The sequence below is a fragment of the Bicyclus anynana genome, chromosome 2 (genome assembly GCF_947172395.1).
Source record: "Bicyclus anynana chromosome 2, ilBicAnyn1.1, whole genome shotgun sequence".
Classification (NCBI taxonomy): Eukaryota; Metazoa; Arthropoda; class Insecta; order Lepidoptera; family Nymphalidae; genus Bicyclus; species Bicyclus anynana.
The window spans coordinates 18,299,874-18,320,952 of record NC_069084.1 but is presented as its reverse complement, the minus strand read 5'-3'; the positions used below and the strand labels follow the sequence as shown (position 1 = coordinate 18,320,952).

The window sequence follows — 21,079 nt, the reverse complement described above, 5'->3', positions numbered from 1 at the left end:
TAAATTTGGAAGTAGAAAAAAAGTTTGGGAACCTCTAATTTAGAGATATGAAGCAAACTCCACAAACCTTGGTACCTTTGTACCAGTAATCATAATAACGATAAAGCCGTCAACAAGCCCAAACCCATTTAGTTTTACGAAACGTAATGTTTTCCTACTCTGTGACATGTTTTCTTTTGATAATTTCTTCAGATACGTCTATCATAAATCTCGGACAGTTGTTACACCATGGCTAAGACATTTTTAAGTTACTTAGATTTGTCTGGCTTAGTTTACATTAAGCTGTTTGGAAGGCTGGTCGTTGCGTGGTTTTACGAGTTTGAGAATTGTACCTATCTTTTAGAGCTTCAGCAGTAATAATTTAAAAAAAAAACCTCATTTTACTGACGCGACTACGACCTTTGCCTACTCCAAAAGTGTGGTAAATTAAAAAATGTCTCCTTACTTTGGTACTGTTGTACCAAAGCCAAGGTCAACGTTCGTAAAGACAAACGTGTCTTAATTTAAAAAAATTGTCACGCACCATGGAGTCATTGTTTTCAAAAGAAATTAAAGTTCATCCAGTCAATGATGGGATTCTAAACTTTTTATAATGACAGTTGGGATATTTTGATTTATTTAGTGTCTCGGAGACGATGTCGGTGCGTGTGTGTGCGGTTTTATGTGTTCTGTTACTTTTATTTTTTTCAATAAAATGCAAAGACACAAGGATCGAGGAAGGTTACCCTAGAGGATTTATGTCAGTATGTATGTGATTAGTCAATAGTTTAACCATTTGTTTTTTGCACTACTCAACACTATAACTTCATAAAACGTTTTGGCGGGAAAATCATAGGAATCACAGGTAGTATTTTATTTTATTTTCATTGATTTTATTTTCATTGATTTGCTGCATTTTAATTTAATGCTAAGTAGAAGGCATTTTCACCCCTTTCGGATTGGTATGGCGATGGGGGACAAATTTTTAATATTATAAATAGTAAAGATTTGATTGTTCATTTGTTTGTATTTTATTCAATCTGGCACTGAAAGCTGAAACTACTGGGCTTATTTGAAAAATTATTTTACTAATGGTAATCCGTAAGCTTCATTATCAGCTAGTAACGGATGTTTATTTATAGGGATAATTATCGACGATGGGAATTACGCATGTGAAATCGCATGCGGACTGCTAGTTAGTGTTGCCATCTAAGTTTTTTTTATCTTTGATTATTATCATGGTGTACAATAAATAATATTTCATTCATTAATTCATTATAATCATCAGCACCCTACTCGTAAGTATAAATTTAACAGCAGCATCCATATAGAAGGACTTACACCCACCACGCTGCTTTGATTTGTGCTGGCGCATGTACGAGTAACTCCAAGAAAAGCATTGAGAAATGTTCACCACAGTAAATTGCCTACGCAGATGGATGTGGCGTGCAACCATAATTATTATAATTTGAAAGGTTTCATAACAAACAATTTATTTACTTTTCGTTTCTCAAGTAAGTAGAGATGTTTATTTCTTTGCTAAGCTATGCGGCGGCTATTTCAATTGCATGTCAGTTGAAAATTAGATCGTAGGCCTACCTACCACTACCCTTAATTATTTCAGTGCGATTTTTAATTTATCTACATATTTTTTATTTTAAAGTTGTTCTTGTTTAATTTTTGTACAGTTTTACTGTTCAAATAAAAATAATTTTCTTTCTTTCTTCCCACCCTACACACATTGGTCGCAAGACCCAGGTTCTGCTCGAAGGGTTTCTCTCTGTCACTCATAACACACTCACAGTACCCGCACGGTGTGTCCAAGGAATGCTAAGACATTCGTCTCATCTTATTTTAGCAGACTCAAAAGTGATTACAAAAATAAGAAAACTAATGTCGAACAAAGGTCGAATTCACAACATTTGTCAGGACAACTTAATTAACAAATCAAACTGTAACCAAAATAAAACTCTAGAATGGCAGAGAATGACCTTGAGTGAAGTCACGCACTTGTGAACGATGTGTGTAGGGTTAATGGCGCCTTTGACAGATATATAACACTCCCCTTTTCCACTCAAGTCACTCTCCCCGCCTATCCCAAGTAACCCATATAGAATTACAAGAGATGTGGACGGCTCGAACGCCACGAGCACACTGAAGCCGTCCGTACCGCAAGTCGTTGCAACGCGGCGATAACACTTATATTAGATATTGTTACATTCATAACAATTTATCAGGTCCAGGGTCTTCTAAGCCAGCCACCATCCCACGCAGTCAGCTGAGGCACCTGCACTTCGTGGTGCAAGGCAAGGGCGGCAGCAGGCAGGCCTACACGTACTGGCAGGCGAAGGGCATCGCCACCGACCCTAGGGTTGACTTTCGTAGGTAAGACGATGGTAAAAGTGCTCCAAGCGCTGTGTGAGTAGAAATATCTACTTTTTTATCATTTGAATGCAAACATACTGACCTGGCTGAAAGGTAGCATTATCAACCTTATACTAATTATTAATATTATAACTGTAATAATAATTAGCATTTACTGTACATTTGAAGTCTTCTGGCACACGTTTCAGTTTGGTATAGAAGGTAGGTATGCGCCAAACTTCGAGTCCGCACGGAAGTGGCAACACTGTGCAGCTATCACTAGCCGTGCTGGCATATGTTTGCGTTTACTTCCGAAGTGCACAGTCTTATTTCTACAAAATGGTATCTGCAAGCTGGTCGACTAACTATTTAAACTTGTGTTTTATTATATTTCAGGAAGACGATAGTAGTGGCGCTAGGCTACTTGGACGGCACAAGTTTCCCTATCTCCGCGATGTTTGCAAACGCGTATGAGGCAATCGACTACAACGTCATCCTAATCGACAATCAGAGATTCGCCACCGTGCATTATTATTTGTGAGTTCATACATAATAGTTCTCAATTTATGTACCTATAACTTAACCTCCCCAAAACAAAACCATCGCCATGTTGCGAAATTAAAAACTAATTTCCTCTATTATCATACTAAGAACAGACTGCTAAAAAGTATTTGTTTCGTCCCTAGTCCAGTTTAATCTCGAACTAAATAGGTAGGTATACCTACTTAATATTTATTAAAACTTACGTGCTTGTTTTCGTAGTTTTAACCAAATTTTACATACAATCATATTAAATTACGTTTTCAAATCCATCTTTCCTACGAAATAAATTAGTCAGAAACTTTTACAGATTTGTACCGTTGTGTTATCGAAATGTGAACACCAATTATTTCGTTACAGGGCATCGCGCCTGATGCGTCCCGTCGGCAAACACGTCGCGGAGGTTTTAGTCGAACTCACTCGGGCAGGCCTCGATCCGTGCAAGACTGAACTCCTCGGCTTCAGCCTCGGGGGGCAGACCGTCAGCTACATAGCAAGAAACTACCAACAGATGACAGGACGAAATATATCGAGAATTACAGCATTAGAACCAGCTGGGCCTTGCTTTAGGACTTTACCTAGTAAAGAACGCCTCGACGCATCAAACGCAGATTTCGTTCAAGTTATACATACAAACATAGACGGTTACGGAATGGCAACACGGATGGGACATGTGGATTTTTACGTAAACGGAGGCGAATACCAACCGACGGACTTAAATTTCCTCCCCTGTAGTTCGACATGCAGTCATTTCCGAGTCTTAACCTATTGGTTGTCCGCCATGAAAAATCCCAGACAATTCCTAGCTATAAAATGTGACAGTATCCAAGAAGCGAGAGACGCTATGTGCTACAATAAAGATCCTTTACAGACCAACGTTATGGGTATACATATAAATATACATAATCATGGAATATTTTACCTGTCTACAAGCAAAAGCTACCCGTACTATCTTGGAAAGAATGGTTTGATTCCAGAATATGTATTTTGGAAGCAAATTAGTCATGTGAATGATGGAAATGAAACAGAAGTGTATACGTGATAGTTTATGACAAAAATTTTATACATTTTACCTCATTATGATAGTTTAATTAAATGATAGATACAAATGGAAGTATAAAATATCTCGTCAAACTTCTAGCTTGCTCTTCTTGCTCGCAGCCTTGCGCCACGTGCTCTCGTGGCGCAAGGCTGAGAAGTATACAAAACCATATCCCATTGAGGTTAATTATTATCAACGCAGTTCGGCAGGTTCTAACTTAAAAGTGGACTAGAAGCTTGGCGTGAAGCATACACAGTACTTAATAAAATTAATAGTTCAAAGTACAGTAGTAATTATTATTCGTTTACACAATAAATATAGCTGCAGAATACGCTGTATTCGGATATTTTCCTATTACGATTACGACACGAATTGCTAGACTCTTTGTGAAAAATGTAATTTTTGTTATGGCAATATTTTGACTGTCACTGTCATATCCAATTAATAGGAATCCGAAACAAAATTTAATAAAAAAAAAACAAATGTCGCATCGTAATGACGTAAGCTGTCACTCGCGAAAAACCTTGACGAACTGTCGAATGTCGATCTTTTCCGTAGTTTAACTTTTCTTCTCAATCTTTCAAAATGGTGTTTTATTCTCGCGGGTTTCTTTATAAATTAAATGAGTTATTATTAAAATGAATAGAAATTTAATAGTAATAGAGTGTATTCCACTTGGCCTGGTCATATAAAATCGCGAGTGCTGTGTTTTACATAGTTACGTGAGCTTGTAAAAAAAATCAAACCGCAATACATCGAAATTAATTTTCGCCTGTGATGTTAAAAATCAGTTTTGTTATTTAAAGCTTCTTACGTAAGTACAACGCATATTTTGTTATTAAACGCGTCTAATTTCGCCTGTCGCCAAGAATATGTCGCATCTTGTATCATTTATTTTATATTCGCTCGCCATACATGTATGTTTTTTTCGTCGTGCGTGTGTTTATGTTGTAATTTAAAATTGTCGGTAATTATTAGGTCCGATTGCTGAACTGCCGCGGGGAACTGGTTTAACTCAAGGTTGTTGGTTTAGTATTATTGTTATTCTATAAAACCATATGAACTTTGAGTTTTATAAAGTATTTTTTGTTTAAATTGTCTTAAATTCTATCTTTGTGTAATGTATGAAAGTTCTTAGATGTTTAGTTAGCTAAATCACTTGAATCATTATAATTGTAAATAACATGACTATTAGACATTTATTTTTCAAAAAAAAAATTTATATTGTTTTTTTATTAAAGTGAGCATTTACAAAAGCCTTTTTTAATTAATTTTTTGACACAGGGGAAATCGCATTGTGAGATACCTGACTTATTGGGGGGAGAAGATGGGTTATGTGGGACTTACAACTTACCCCCTCGGTGGCCACCGTCAGGGCATTTTAGTAGGCTCCATGACCTCACATTCACAAGATCTCATCTGTAAATAAGTGACATGTATAAAGGAAAATGTAGAAATAATAATGTAGTTAAGTTGTATGTTGATGTGCGTTTTCAAAGAGTCATTTAAACCTATGCCCAGACATTATAATCTGTCAAGTTTGTTCAACACCCATGATATGCGGGCGACAAGGGGAATGACTGCGGGTAAGAAATTGTGCGTCTGGGGAAGTGATGTGCATCAGTCGAGGGTTTTTCATTCATTGCTACAGGCCCTCTGGCCTGCGCGGAACATCGGGAGTGTTTAGAACAAAGTTGCCAAGCTACAATATCGTAGCATTTCATGGATTCACTGTGCAAGTTCCATGTCCTTTGTATGACAAAAAAAATAACTCTGAGTAGAGCCCAGAACTTGTAACCTCGTTATGACTCTGCCTCCTATTCCTCAATTAGGCTGGGCTGGTTGTACTCGCTACAACACAAAACGGAAGCCAGTGTTCATTTGGTGTGATCTTATTAGAGCAGCTTTGGATATCCATTCATTCATTACTGTTCTAGCCAAGCCAAGGTATATTTGTTAGTCATAATATTTATTCATGTTAACTGTATGGTTTTAGGTATGTTTGCCTCCCATGGCTCTAAAAGTACTATAGATTTAATTGGTTTGGAAAAAAGAAATATGTTCAGTGCTACATCCTCTGGGATTTTATAATATTATTTGCTGTTTTCATAGGTAATGGGATGGGGTAATTTGTGTGTGTCTGGTTATTTGAAGTAGTATGAGTACACACACTCAATTTGTACTCTCTTATTATAAAGATAAAATTTATGATTCATCATAAATTATTAACATAATATTAAGTATATGATGATTATGATAATGAATCATAAATTTTGTCATAGCCTCCCTCCTTATAAAAGAAGGGATTTAAAGCTTAGCCCACATCAAACCTCATAATTAGAAACTGCTTAGGCTATAACCAATGAGTCAACAGGGCAATTGATTTGTTAGCAACCCATATTCTCCTCTCAGAATGAGAGAGGTTAGGCCTTAGTCCACCACTCTGGCCCAATGTGGATTGGTAGATTTAACACACATAGAAAATTAAGAAAATTCTCAGGTATGCAGGTTACCTCATGATGTTTTTCTTCCTTGTTTGAGACAAGTGATATTTAATTTCTTAAAATGCACATAACTGAAATGTTGGAGATTCATGCCCCGGACTAGATTGAAACCTACCCTAAGAACGAATCGGAGGCACAAGTCATATCCACTGGGCTATCATGGCTCATAAAAATATAATTAAATATTTATAATACATATTCATAGGACTCCATGGATATAATCAGAAGATAGATAATTTGGCATGCTCAGTCCACAATACACCCATTATAATGCAGAACTAATGGCCTGTTTTACAACACCAATACAAACATTATCACAGGTATGATGTCACTATGACATCATACCTGACTCATACAACTAAACTAAAACCTTGTAAGTGCGTTGCTAATGCACTGAAATTCCACTTTTTGTTTGTTTTCTCACTGAAGTAATCATAGATTTTTTTGGAAACACGCTTGCCATTGTCATCTTTGTCTGCTTAAAATTCGTAATACATTTTCTCTAACGTTAAGTTACTTGCGCCATGCGAGAATAGAACTGCAGTATTATTATGCATATTTAGTAATACTGCTAAATTATATAGCGTTCCTACATGTTATATGATGCCGCGTGCGTAATAATAAAGATCACAACTCATTAGAGCTACCTGGCACCTGACTACGACTCGAAACGTCGCTCGATTGCCTCGTTCACAAGCTGACCACGCGTGGGCTCGCATTCTGGTCTTGCTTTTCATGTGCATTGCTTACGCCAATGTATTAAGTGGATCGCGCTCTGACCGCAAATGATTTAAGCAAATATGATACGATAAGTAGGTAAGTATTTCTGAACTACGCGTTGTCATCATTATCAGCCGACGGACTGAACATAGGCCACTCTTAAGGAGTTACAAACAACAAGTACCTGCAACCCATTTAATATCTTCCATCCAGTTGCTGGGTGGTCCATTTACACTGTTTGCCGCTGCGGGATCGCTATTCCAGCACAACTAAACCCCAACGTCCATTGGCTCTTCTGAGTATGCTTTGCGAGCTTTAGTTAAGTGGTAATGGTAACCTTTGGTCTTTTGCCGATCTCTTAATTTTTGAATATATCACGCTGAGATACTCCGAACATACTCGAGCGAGTGACTCTGAGTCTTCTTATGAGACCCATGGTTACACAATCATCCCTGATGGTAAGCAATGATGAAAATCGTCGACGTCGATCGACGACGTCGACAATAAAAGGATAGGTCGTCTCGACAACCGAACGGCGAAGTGGTCATTGGTGGGTGTCGGGTGATTTCAATAGAAAAATAATATTATTAGCATTTTATTTTCATTCTTAGAAAGCTAAATAAATCTTAACTCTCCTAAGATGAAGGCCGATCATTCTTGGAGTTGCTAATTGCTAGCATAAGTAAAGTACAAATGAAAACAAATAATACCTACGCAATATTTTATCCAATGATAAAGAGGTTTTTGATAAGAAATATCAAATTGCATTGAAATCGAAAAAATAGCCACAGATTTGGATTAAATGTTATCGTTTATTACAATAGAGGAAACGTAATTTTTATTTGTAATCACTTAACTAGCCAACTGACGTGGTTTTACGTACATTTATTTTTTATACCTACCTGTATCTCACCTATCTGCGTATAAGTAATACAACAACAATACAATACATATAAGGCCTCCGTGGCGCAGTGGTGTGCGCGGTGGACTTACAAGACGGAGGTCCTGGGTTCGCCGATTGAGGTTTTCTTAATTGGTCCAGGTCTGACTGGACTGGAGGCTTCGGCCGTGGCTAGTTACCACCCTACCGACAAAGATTTAGCGTTCCGATACGATGTCGTGTAGAAACCGAAAGGACTGAGGAGGAGGTGTGGACTTCATCCTACTCTTAACAAGTTAGCCCGCTTAATTAGACTGCATCATCACTTACCATCAGGTGAGATTGTAGTCAAGGCTCAAGGGCTAACCTGTAGAGCATAAAAAAATACAAACACAGCTTCAGAGTGTAACAGAGATTAAATAATTCTTTGATGAGCTATTACGAGTATATACCAACGCTAATTAGCACTAATTAAGTACTTAATCATCGTACAGATTTTTTGCATTAGAATATAAGTGACGACTGACATCCTAGAATCTTGGTTATTGTTTCTTATCACAGTGCCTAAATAACTTGCTGTATCTATATTTTCAAAATATGGCCCAAGAAATTGATGGCTCATGATCGTAGTAGCAAACCATCATCAATTACTTACAGGGCTTCCACTGCACTCTCTCTCTAATAACATGCTGTGCGTACTGCGTCCGACAAAATGAGGCATACGTAGGCGTCATGTGCGTGGTATTTCACCGCCAACAAAATTGTATTTTCTAGGCATAGATTACCTCATTCATAAATCTGGCTAGCGATGGTAAATATTCAAGTGACCTGAACATAGAGCCTTACTTTATGTACAAGCTGTATCTCTAAGTTTATATACACGACCTATCGCAATAAATATCCTAATGCGTCGTATTGTTTGAACCCCCTCCCTACCCACTAGGTTATAGGTACATGTAGACCGGACATCAAGTGAATTACAGAAAACACTAGATGCTGACAGTTCAAGACCTTGGTGTTTGCAAGTCCTTACTAGAGATCTATGCCCAACTGTGGGCATTCTTCGACAGATAATAATGATCTCAATAAATAAGCTATACATCTATAGCATAATTATTAAACTCGGATTATTTTGAGAATGATAATTCATGAGATTAACACATACAAACACCTTACCTGTATTATAGTATAAGTGTAGGTGTACATAGATTAACATGGTACAAATGATTTTATTTTATCAAGATAACTTATCGACTATCAAGTAATAGCTTCTCAGTTATATATTTCGACATCTCTACATGCACATGTGTTGAAACCACACATTTCTAGTTGTATTGAGTGTGGTGTTAAACGTTCCACGTCCTATTTACTTATAAATAAGTTTTTAAAGTGTTTATGTTTTTAACGTCCTTGGAAGTGTGTTTGTGCGTTTATAAATTGGACCTTAGTTACCATTTTTTTTCAAATATTTAACTGTATTGTAATAGTAGACAATTTATTTACAATTAAGGGCGAAATTGGATCAGTAGTTTAAGAGAAAACCGCGTACATATAAACGGACATAATATATATACAAGCATTGTATGTTTGTATATATATTATACATACATACATACAGAGCCTCTGTTTTTCGAAACTGTTGATAAACATTTTTGATTTTATTTGCAGTTTCGAAATTACGTTGTACATTTTTAAAAGTTTTATTGTGGGTTTTGTATAGACGGAGCGTGCCCGATAGTATGAAAAGTTCTTTAGTTATTTATCGTATACCAGAGCCAAGTTTGACGCTAACAAAAGCGTTTATTAGTACGAAATACTTGAAAGTATTCTTTGCGAAAATAGGTCACACGCAAATCACACCGGTAACATGTGACTTGGTAGATATCTTGCGCTGGTAGCCCCTGGAGTTTAAAGAGCTTTGAAATAGGAAAAAGTAGTGATTACTCTGCGATATTATGACCAAAATCCTCCTCCAATTAGTTCAACGGACGGTCGAACCCATGTTGTTGCGGATTTAACTATTAGCTATTGAAGGCTCTAATGTAAAGGCTAATGTTTCATCATCATCCTCATATAAGCCGATGGACGTCCACTGCAGGACATAGGCCTATTGTAGGAACTTGCAAACATCACGATCCTGAGCCGCCTGCTTCCAGCGAATGGGGTTCGACCAACACTACGCTTTCTAGTGCGGCCTTGACTCTTCTAACCATTTGCCTTTCCCATTGCCACTTCAGCTCTATGACTCGCTGAGCTATGTCAGTGACTTTGGTTCTTCTTCTACTTCTACGGATCTCCTCATTTCTGATTCGATCACGCAGAGATAATCCGAGCATCCATCCATCCATCCAGTTCCATCGCCCGCTGTGTGACTCTGAGCCTTCTTATGAGGCCCATAGTTAGAGACCAAGTCTAGGACCCATAGATCATCACGTGGCAATACGCACTGTTCGAAGATTTGTCTTCAGGCACTGAGGTCTTTGTGTCGAAAAGAGTTTCCCGAATGCGGCTCAACCGAGTTGGATTCGGCGGTTCTCTTTCTCGAAATTAGTTACTATCCCCGAGTGCTATAGGCTATATTATATTTTTAGGGATCCTTCATAAAATACCAATAATGTAACCCAAGTTGTAAAAAAATATCTAAAATATTATTTAGATCGCGTGCTCTGCAAAAGCTATTGATGATAGAATAAAATAATGTACTGCGACTTTGCAGAACACATCATTATTTAAGTCCAAAAAGTGTTAGGGTAGGGTAGGGGTATATTAGGGGTATGGTAGGGAAGAAGTGCACATAAGTCAAAGCGAAGCTTGACGGGATCCGCTAGTATTAAACATTAATATTACGAGGCGACCTTACGCTATATGAATAACAAGAATATTGTACTTGTGTGGACGACCTTATGTGTAGTAGCTATAGACATATAGACGATAGCTGAATGTCGTGTAAAGCCAGCTAGGTCGAAGCTGAACTCGAAGGAAAAGGTAAATAGGTCGTTGTATCCCACACAAAGGCTTTGTGGATATTATCCGTGCCTCATACCGTGACCCGAGCTAAACTCGTGCCAAATATCCTAAAGAATTATTCTCTCGGACCCAAAGATTTTATAATAGAGATAAGTCACTAGTCAAAACTGAGGCGAACAAAAGCGGCTAATTGTCCTAATGCAAATGAGTCGCATAGTAAATAACGAAAGTTATATAAACAAATAATACTTAAATATTTTATACAATGTCAAGTTGCGTTCAGCAGGTTTTTTCATTATATTTGACGTACCTATACGAAATTGAGAATCTATGTAAAAAAGTCATTCGATGCTTTCTGGTGGATATCACACAGTATGGTAAATGACTTTTGTCAATTGAATAGGTTGATATTAAAGACCAAAATAGTGAATAGGTCAGCAGGCAGGTATATACATAAATATGTATAATGGAATTAAATGCAAAATTTTGCTTGTGTCCTCTCAGTGGAGTAGGTAGCTAAATTCAGATCATATTTTGCGGTGATTTTGTAGGCATGTAACATGTCTAAAGTATAAAATGTCTTTGCTCGGACCGGAATACCGGTGTCACGGCAAACATTGAAATGAACTTTGCCTTTCTTAGTTCGGATAAATTATTGCCTTGTTGGAATAGTATTATTATTCCTATATTCTATACCAATCATTTTTTCTAAAGGAAATGGTTTTTATTTCACCCTTTTTAGAAAAACCATTTGATCGAACCTATAATCTCTATTTTTTTACATGCAATAAGCATTTTAAAAAGACTAATCCTGAATTCGTAATTATTTTATTCTAAGAGTAATACTAATCACGAGTACATAACTAATTTTTAGACGACCTTAAAAGGAGGTTCGGGATTAGATCCGTATGTTTGTGTGTTTGTATGTGCGCGATTAACTTAAAAACTACCGATCCGATTTAAGTTTCATTATTTAAATGCTGATTTTTCAAGGAAGACAAAACTTCGAATAAATTATTATTTGAAGGCTTTTCTTCTTTTATATACAAATTCTGCAAATTAATTGAAATTATACAGGGTCACTGCAAAGTCATAGCGATCCCTTTAAGGGGTGGTAGTAGGGATCATTAGCTATCAAATTGCGTTAAGTTATATGGTCAAAAATCATGGGCGTATCTAGGATTATTTCCTAGGGTGGGCCTGGCCCCTGACATCAAGTCTATTATTAGTATCATTATAGAATTCTATATCGGTAGCCCAGAATCCTAGGGTGGGCCCAGCTCCATTGTACGGTGGTTGGTGCGTTTTTTCCTTACATACAAAGTGAGGATGAATTTTTCATCGTCTGTCCCATGATGTGTGTGGGCTAAGCTTATCGGTATTTTTGTGCATTACATAGGGGATTAAAGTGCTAACTTAATCTACGGAACCCTACTCTGCGCGTGGTCCGACACGCACTTGGCCGGTTTTTGTATTATAATGTAATATGTCAATCTAAAAACAACCACTAAATACGTAAGATTGATTTTATAATCCACTTTGAAGTAGAGTACCTACCTATCAATGGAAAAAAGTTGGTGATGAGGTAGACAACGACCCTTGGGGCTTGGGATACAAAATAGTTACCAAAAAGATCAACCGTTCTTCGCCAACTCCCATAAGCTTGCAAAAAATGAAGGACATCACGGCTGTATTATTCCCTACACATGACGACTTCACAAGGACCACTGGCGTAGTTGATCAGGTACCAAGGATTACTGACGATGAACTGGCGAAGGCCTGTGATCGGATCAAATCCAGAAAAGCGCCAGGACCTGATGAAATTGCGCCAGAAATAGTTAAATTAGCAAGTAAGGTGATTCCCGACCAATTGAGAGACGTCATGAATGGTATTTTCCTAAGTGGAGAGTTTCCAGATATATGGAAAACTGCTAGACTAATCCTCCTACGGAAACATAACAAATCAGCAGACGAACCATCAGGGTATAGGCCTCTCTGTCTTCTGGACTGCTATGGAAAGCTATTGGAGAGGATACTGCTAAATCGAATAGAGCAATTGCTACCAAAGCATGGTGGATTAGCGAAGGACCAATTTGGGTTTAGAAGTGGCCGGTCAACATTAGACGCCATCGAAAGAGTAAAAGCCATAGCGCTAGCGGCAAAGCAAGGATCGCAACGTACCAGAAAGCTCTGCACACTTGTTGCCCTAGACGTAAGAAATGCTTTTAACTCCGCTCCATGGATCCTAATACTGGAGGAATTTAAGAGGCGAAAATTCCCAGATTACGTCATCAACCTCATAAGCAGCTACTTGAATCAAAGAAACATCATAATAACGGACGCTGCAGGATCATCAGAGACGATCCGGGTGACAAGTGGAGTTCCCCAGGGCTCAATTCTTGGACCAACGCTGTGGAACATATTGTATGATGGAGTTTTCAAATTAGATCTTGGCGATGAGGCACGTCTAGTGGGTTTCGCGGATGACTTGGCTTTGGTTGTAGCCGCCAGAACTGATCAACTACTGATGAAAAGGACCAACAGGGCACTGGACATAATCAACAAGTGGATGATCGGGAAGCATCTAAAACTGGCACCGGAAAAGACCGAAGCCATAATGCTAAGTGGCAGGAAAAGGCATGGCCCACTCACTTTTAACATAGATGGGGTAGAAATAAAACCATGTGACAAACTCAGATACCTCGGAGTATGGCTAGATAGAAGCCTGAGGTTTGACAAACATGTGGTGCAAACAGCTGAGAAGGCAGAAAAGCTAGCGGCAGCCCTTACCCAGTTAATGCCCAGAAAAGGCGGACCAAGAGCCAGCAAAAGGCGGCTCCTCGCATCAGTGGCACACTCTGTCATGCTGTATGGGGCACCTGTTTGGAGCCAAGCACTTCAAGTGACTAAATATAATAATGTGCTTGGAAGAACGCAGCGACGCCTGGCTATCCGTATATGTGGAGCATACCGAACAGTATCTAAAGAAGCTGTGCTAGTGATAGCAGGATTGATACCTATCGACAAATTAGCTACAGAAAGAGCAAGGCTATACAAAAGGGAGGCCAAAAGAACTCCGAAGGAGGAGAGAAAAAGAACACTCCAAGAATGGTCAACAGAATGGCTTGAAAGTGGGAAAGGGCAATGGACCAGGGATTTGATTCAAGACTTAGTGAAATGGGTTGAACGAAAACATAGAGAGGTGGATAAGCTGATAACACAAGCATTAACCGGACATGGAGTATTTAATACTTACTTGCACGCGATAGGCAAAGCAAACAGTGAATGTTGCACATATTGCGGAGAAGTAGACACGCCCAACCACGCAATCTTTGAGTGCATGGAGTTCGAAGGGGAAAGAAGTAACGCACGCCAAGGCGGTGAACCTCTGACAAAAGCAAACTTAGTGCCATATATGTTGGAGAACAAGGAAGCCTGGGCTAACGGGGCGAAAATGCTGCATTACATTATGGGACGACGCGTGAGAGACGAATGGGATCGCCAGAAAGAAAATATCGAAGCGTGATAGACCACCCCCTTCCTGAAGTAATGCACGTAAACTGCGGTACCAGGAAGGAAAGGAGGAGATAAGAATAAAAAAAAAAAAAAAAAAAAAAAAAAACCTACCTATCCCACATTTCTTAAATGTAATCGGTACATTTTTGCCCCATATAACCTAATGCAATTTGATAGCTAATGATCCCTACCATCACCTCTTAAAGGGATCGCTGTGTGTTACCAAAATATTTACTATTTATACAGGGTCACTGTATAAATAATAAATATTCAATGTCCTTAAAATACCTACAATTTATCAAAATGCCCTGAAATAATAATTACGTTAGGTAATATAATAATTATCTACAGTGATGGAAAGGATATTGATAACAATGTGTGTGTTCAGTAAACGTGCACGTGTGAGTGACTCATTAGTGTTCATGTGTGTGTTAGCAAATGTTTAGCTGAGTTAACATGAAATTCAAGAACCCTATGTCGAGTTTAGGTATGTATATTTATTAACTTTCACGCCCTAGTTTGCCCAAGGGTTAGCCTGTGTGTCTATGGATCTCCAGGTACTGGGTTTGAGCCTTAGGTCGACTAAGAAATAATGAGCTTTCTTTTATTGTTACCTTGTGACTCTATGTCACTGAGTATGCAAAATGTCTGTGTGTAGCGGTTAGTTATAGATCTACTTGTAAGTCTAATGACAAACAAGAGAAGCCTTAATAGCACAGCGGTAAAGGGGCCGGACTCAAGTCGAGAGGTTGCATATTCGATCCCCTCCCGACCATTGTCGTAGGTACTTTAAGGTAACACATTCTTCTCCGAAAATGGAGAGCAACGGGAACGTTCTTTAAACTCAAACTCTACTTTGTTTCATTTAGGATTAGTTTACAATCATTTTTGATACGTCAAGTCATACCATGATAATAGGGATGATGACAGTTTTTTAAATTGTATATAAATTAAGAGTACGCTAATAGTAAACCAATTTTGTAAAAGGAACAGGGTATCTGCGATCATTACTTTCGGAGCTACAGGGATTTAAAGGGTCAGATTTGCGGCGCTGCCGCGGATCCCTGAAAAACGCCCCATACAAAATGGCACGAACTAATGACGTCGTAGGTTATGTGCGTACAAACAAAATTACTAATATCTTTGTTATTTGTGCGTTTATGTTTATAGTTCATATATTAAAAAATGTCACATTTAATGTAAGGACGATAAAACATCTAATTAATTTTCATCTAATTACGATAAAAGATTTTTAATAGATTTTGAAATTTTATAATCTCATTTATTTTGCAAATATCCAGACAATCTTTTGGTTTTTATATATAAATTAGTTAACAATGACCCTATTTACCCGAATGTATCATAAAAATCAATATATTCAAACCTAGTCATCATCCCCATTAAAGTCGAAAATTTAAATTTAAAGTTACGAGGGTTCTAAAGTTTTTGGTTCTTGGTCCGAGAAGAGTCCACAGCAAACTTAGCCAAAAAAATAAACCCTCAGTTTATTAGCGCTTGGTCTATTATCTTACCACTTCCCGGATTTGCTTGACTATTAAGTATATTATAAAGTATTTTATTACTCTAAACAAAGAAGGGTTCCGTACACATTTTCAAATGTATTTAACATTTGAAAATTTGAACCCTACGAAGTTAGTTTGTTTACAATTGTGCACCTTCGAGAAATGTTAATAGCCGCATAATCGTTGACTAGATAAGAAGAAATGAAACTGCAATTAGACGCGGCACTGACCCACTTACTGTTGCAGTCTAATTTATACCTTGTAGGTACACGATCGAACAAAATGATCGAGCGAGTTAGGCCTAATTAGTTTCCACGTTCGACCTTATTTATAAAACATGGATAAGGGTTTCAACCTCAAAGGGAAATGCCCACCGGCCAAATACAACATCGACCCCGGAAACCCAGGTTTACTCTCTTAAAATGTTTATGGAAATGAATGTAGAAATAAAGATCTGGTTAAAAATCTGTAGAGAGGTCAATTCTGTACATGATATTTCCAAAATAACTATCAGGGGGTGACTAGTGATCGATACTGATGCCAAAAATGCAATCAGTAAAATTTTTGTCTGTCTGTCTGTATGTTCGTTATAGAAACAAAAACTACTCGACGGATTTTAACGAAACTTGGTACAATTATTCTTGATACTGAGGCCTGATATTCTTTGAAGCTGTGAAGATAATCAAACGTTCTAAGTCAACGCATTAAAAAAATGTGGCCGTTTATGAGGCGTTAAAAATTAATCTGAAATTCAAAAATGTCTTAATATCGAGTCTCTTTAATCTTAAAATCATTAAAGTGCCCCCACTTCGTAGTTGGTAAGAGTTTATTATTAAGTAGAACGGAAAACGAACATCAAAATAAATATTTCACGCGTTGTCACATCAGCTAGTTTTGGCTCCATCCTTGATGTTTTTAACAGCTGATACGATCAAAACTTATGATACTTGCAAAAATAACGTGCAAATAGACACTTTGTACTCAATTTATTTATAGCTATACTTATAAATTATCTACAAAGATGCACTGTGTATGGAAGGGAACTGAATTTAGTTTCTATTCTATCAGTTGATGTTTCGTAAATTAATTGTTTACAGTTCGTGTCATGGAGGATGGTGCGCGTGACAGTTCGTTTCATTTTGAAAGTTTGACACGATTCACGCAGGAGACTGTCACCGTACCAATGCTATCTGAAAAACACTTCAGTATATAAAGTGGTATATTATACATCAATGTTCTTACAAAACTATCTAATATTGTCGAGTCTGCAGCTCCTCAAGCGTGGATTAAGGAGTGAAGATACGTAGCTGCTTTAAAATGATAAAAAACGTGTTATGTAGGTATATTTTTGTATTGTTTTCAGTGGACTTAAGATGGATAGTGTCGCGCGGCTGTAGCGGGCGGAACATGTCGCAGACCGGCCTGAAGCATATCGCCACAGAACCGACGCGCCTCGAGACCAAACGTGAGTCCGACCAACTTACTTCTCGAGATGGTGAGTGTCGCGCGACTGTACCTGGCGGCACATGTCGCAGACCGGCCTGAAGCATGTCGCCACAGAATCGACGCGCCTCGAGACCAAACGTGAGTCCGACCAACTTACTTCTCGAGATGGTGAGTGTCGCGCGACTGTACCTGGCGGCACATGTCGCGGACCGGCCTGAAGCATGTCGCCACAGAACCGACGCGCCTCGAGACCAAACGTGAGTCCGACCAACTTACTTCTCGAGATGGTGAGTGTCGCGCGACTGTACCTGGCGGCACATGTCGCAGACCGGCCTGAAGCATGTCGCCACAGAACCGACGCGCCTCGAAACCAAACGTGAGTCCGCCCAACTTACTGCTTGAGATGGTCAGTGTCGCGCGACTGTACCTGGCGGAACATGTCGCGGACCAGTCTGAACCATGTCGCCACTGACAGAGGTACTTGGAATTCTTTACAAGAGGCATAATTACGTCCAGCAGTGGACGTCCATTAGCTAATAGTAACGACGATGATGATGATGAAGTTGATCAGTACCGACATATTTACAAAGTAATTGTGCAACATCACAATTAGTTAAATATTACAATCAGTAGGTAAACAAAGTATCTGCCTATGTAGGTAGGTATGTAGAGTTTTGCTGTGAGCAGCGCTTGAGCGGTAGTTAGAGCGCAAAGGTGGAACATTATTTATTTATAGTGTACTCGCACCTACATGACAAAGGTAACGTCAAACTACGTGACACGTTTAGAGACGAGCTCTAGCATTTGCAAACCGCCTCACTTCCTTTATGAGATGCAACTGTTATTATCATTATTACTATGTTGGGCCAGTATGGATGCACTTTGACCTTTTTGGACCTCGAATTCAATCAGTTAAAATATTTACTCAAAGATAACATTAACGCATCCGTCTACAGACTCAGATGGGTCAGGCGAGCCCTGAGTAGATCCTGGTAACTATCATTTACAATTCAGTTACTATTTCTTAAAGCTCACTTTACTTTGAAGATTGAATTAGAATGTTTAAATTCTACTTGTAATCTACCTATGTTTATAAATAAGGCGTATAGTAATAGTTGCAAAAACAAAAAATATCATTCTGAGCCCGCCAACCCGACACCAGCATGGTCCAAGCTTTATAATATCATATTTTATAAGGAGAAATTGGCGGTTAAACAGGAATGATAATAATATTAATTGATTTAGAAACACGGCTAAAACTCACGTGATATTAGGTCGGAGTATGCCCGACTAGTTTCAAACCCATACGGGGCCCTTAATCATGAGCTGGTTCTTGCATCGCGGCACGATCCACACTGCGAAGCGGCTGCGCGACGCGCTGCTGCTCGCATCGCGCGCTGGGAGAGGGGTTGAGTGGTTGGGAGTGAAGGTTCCGTTACACTCTCCGACGGTTCATTAATATATACGGACGGATAATAATGATTGTTCTGTGTTGCAGGGGAGAGACGACGCGGCGCGGCGGGGCGGGCGGCCGCGCTGCGCCGGGCTCCGTCAGACTCGGACTGCTCCGGAGAGACCGCGTCCCTGTCTGCGGACAGCGGAGACCGCTCCGTCAGGCCGGCGCCGCCGCCGCCACGCTCCGGCAAATCTAGGAGGTACGGCACCACTTGGTATAGTCTAACTAGTCCGGGAACTCCGTGTGTAAATGTAGTAGGAAAATGACAGACCAAGCGCTTTTGTGTGTATAGTGTTATTTATAGTAATGCAGACTAAGTAATTGTTGACTTGGTTAGTTTTTACGATAACATGTATATAGGAATCGTCAAGAGGTATTGGTAGGATAAATTTGTACCTACCTTTCCAAGTGAGTCCACTGCCATCTTAGACTGCATCAAGGACTAACCTGTCATTGAATAAAAAAAGGCAGACAAGTTCACTTTCTGCCTCATTGTTAGCGGTTTGGATTATTTAGGTTTTTTCCAAATTCTGAAGCCTCATATATATTTTTCGCTTTCCAGTCGTCGTCGAGGCAGCGAGTGGGAGGTGCTGGAAGGGCTAAAGGACGGCCAACGCTTCGAGAAGCGGCCCGAAGTCTTCAACGGCTATCTGCACAAGAAACGCAAATGGCCGCTAAAAGGATGGCACAAGGTCAGTGCTCTAAAGTGTCACATTTTATTTTGCTAATATTTTTAAATACTAATATCCAATGAAACAATGATATAACTCACCAGATCTTTAGTAGAACTGTGGCCTATAGAAGAGCCATCGGAATAATTTTTTTATTGAAATAAACCATCATCTAAAGCTCAGTCGCTGCAGTAAACTTCCTAAGATGCGATACCCTGTGTACACTAACTGTAACGGACGAAACAAAACACAGAAATATTCGGTGAAAATGAGCTCTTCGGGACGTATATCGGTACAAGGGATGTAGACAGTTGGGTAATTCGTAACGAACTGGGCTTATTCAAAAATCTGTCAAAACTGACAGTTTCCCTTGAACGTTATACGTTCCGTTGTTTGCTCGGCCCGTTTATTTTATTAAATACATACAATAAGGTCGGGATTTTCTTTATAAATATAATAATAATTTGCGTCGCTAACATACCCCACCCTAGTGCTGGACACAGCACTCCAATCCTGTTGGATAACTAGCGACGCACCATCGTTCCCTTTTATTTATTCGTACGAGTGGGTAAGTAGGTACACAATCAGCTGACATCGACTTATAGATCCACCGCCTGCGCGCGGCCGCCGTCGGTCAGCGTGATTCACGCACCAGAGTGCAACAAAACATATTTTTTCCTTGTTTAAACATTCACAAAATATATCTTCACTCGCTTCTACAAATTTGATTAAGCTAATAGGTGCGCGCGGTGCATCGCTCGTCTCCTTCACTTTCAGTGACGATCTGTAGTTCGGCAAACAATCGTGGTAGCTCGCGCAGTGTTTTTCAAACGATTTACAACGTTGCGTCCTCTTGTCATAACGTTCATTATAATCGGCGCTTACGCATATATTTGTTTCTTTCACACGTAGCTCGTCCCGTGCGCTGATTGAAATTATACCTATCGCTGCAGTTAACATTCTATTTTGCGATAAACACCATGCTTTTGCTACTTTCGACTTGAAAACAATTAGTTTTTGGGAATAATAATCAACATCATTGTTTGAATACATACTCATAGTGTTCGTGATGGCTTGTGGTGTGTGTACTCGCGGTTTCGGTATGATTATGACTTGTTCTCTCGGATATTTTTCTACCAAAGCAAAGTGTTTCTCTGCGTTGTTACTTTTATTTTGAGTAAACACCGCCGGACATAATCTTATTGTGTCGTACTCGTATAACGGCTTGCAAGTTACCGTCGAAAGTAGCACTGACTTCATGACTGGTGTAATGTTAATGCTTTTTAGCGAGCTGTCTTCATAATTATTGTGAACGTATGAAGCGTAAGTATTTAATTTTACAGTGACAGGTACAATTTTTTGGCTATATTTTCCGATGAATAGTGACTGCCACTTAGTGTTATTATTAATATGACCTGTTTGTGTAGGTAGACTCTTCGGTGTCTTTAAAATTGACTTATCAGGTTCCGAT

General features: G+C 39.0%; 2 protein-coding genes across 2 annotated transcripts in view; both read left to right on the top strand.

Moving 5' to 3' along the window:
• Positions 1-378: 378 nt before the first annotated feature.
• On the top strand, positions 379-4,167 carry LOC112053020 (pancreatic lipase-related protein 2-like). The gene is made up of 4 exons (XM_052885103.1): positions 379-747; positions 2,217-2,364; positions 2,740-2,880; positions 3,244-4,167. The coding sequence occupies exons 1-4, from the start codon at positions 636-638 to the stop codon at positions 3,923-3,925; spliced, it is 1,083 nt and encodes a 360-aa protein (XP_052741063.1). The 5' UTR covers positions 379-635; the 3' UTR covers positions 3,926-4,167.
• Positions 4,168-4,454: 287 nt separating this feature from the next.
• Positions 4,455-21,079, top strand: part of LOC112053008 (oxysterol-binding protein-related protein 6) — a gene marked incomplete in the record, with an annotated part of 46,796 nt that continues 30,171 nt past the window's right edge. The window contains 4 exon segments of the mRNA XM_052885094.1: positions 4,455-4,739; positions 17,399-17,500; positions 18,980-19,136; positions 19,500-19,629. Coding sequence (XP_052741054.1) covers positions 17,443-17,500; positions 18,980-19,136; positions 19,500-19,629 — 345 coding nt within the window.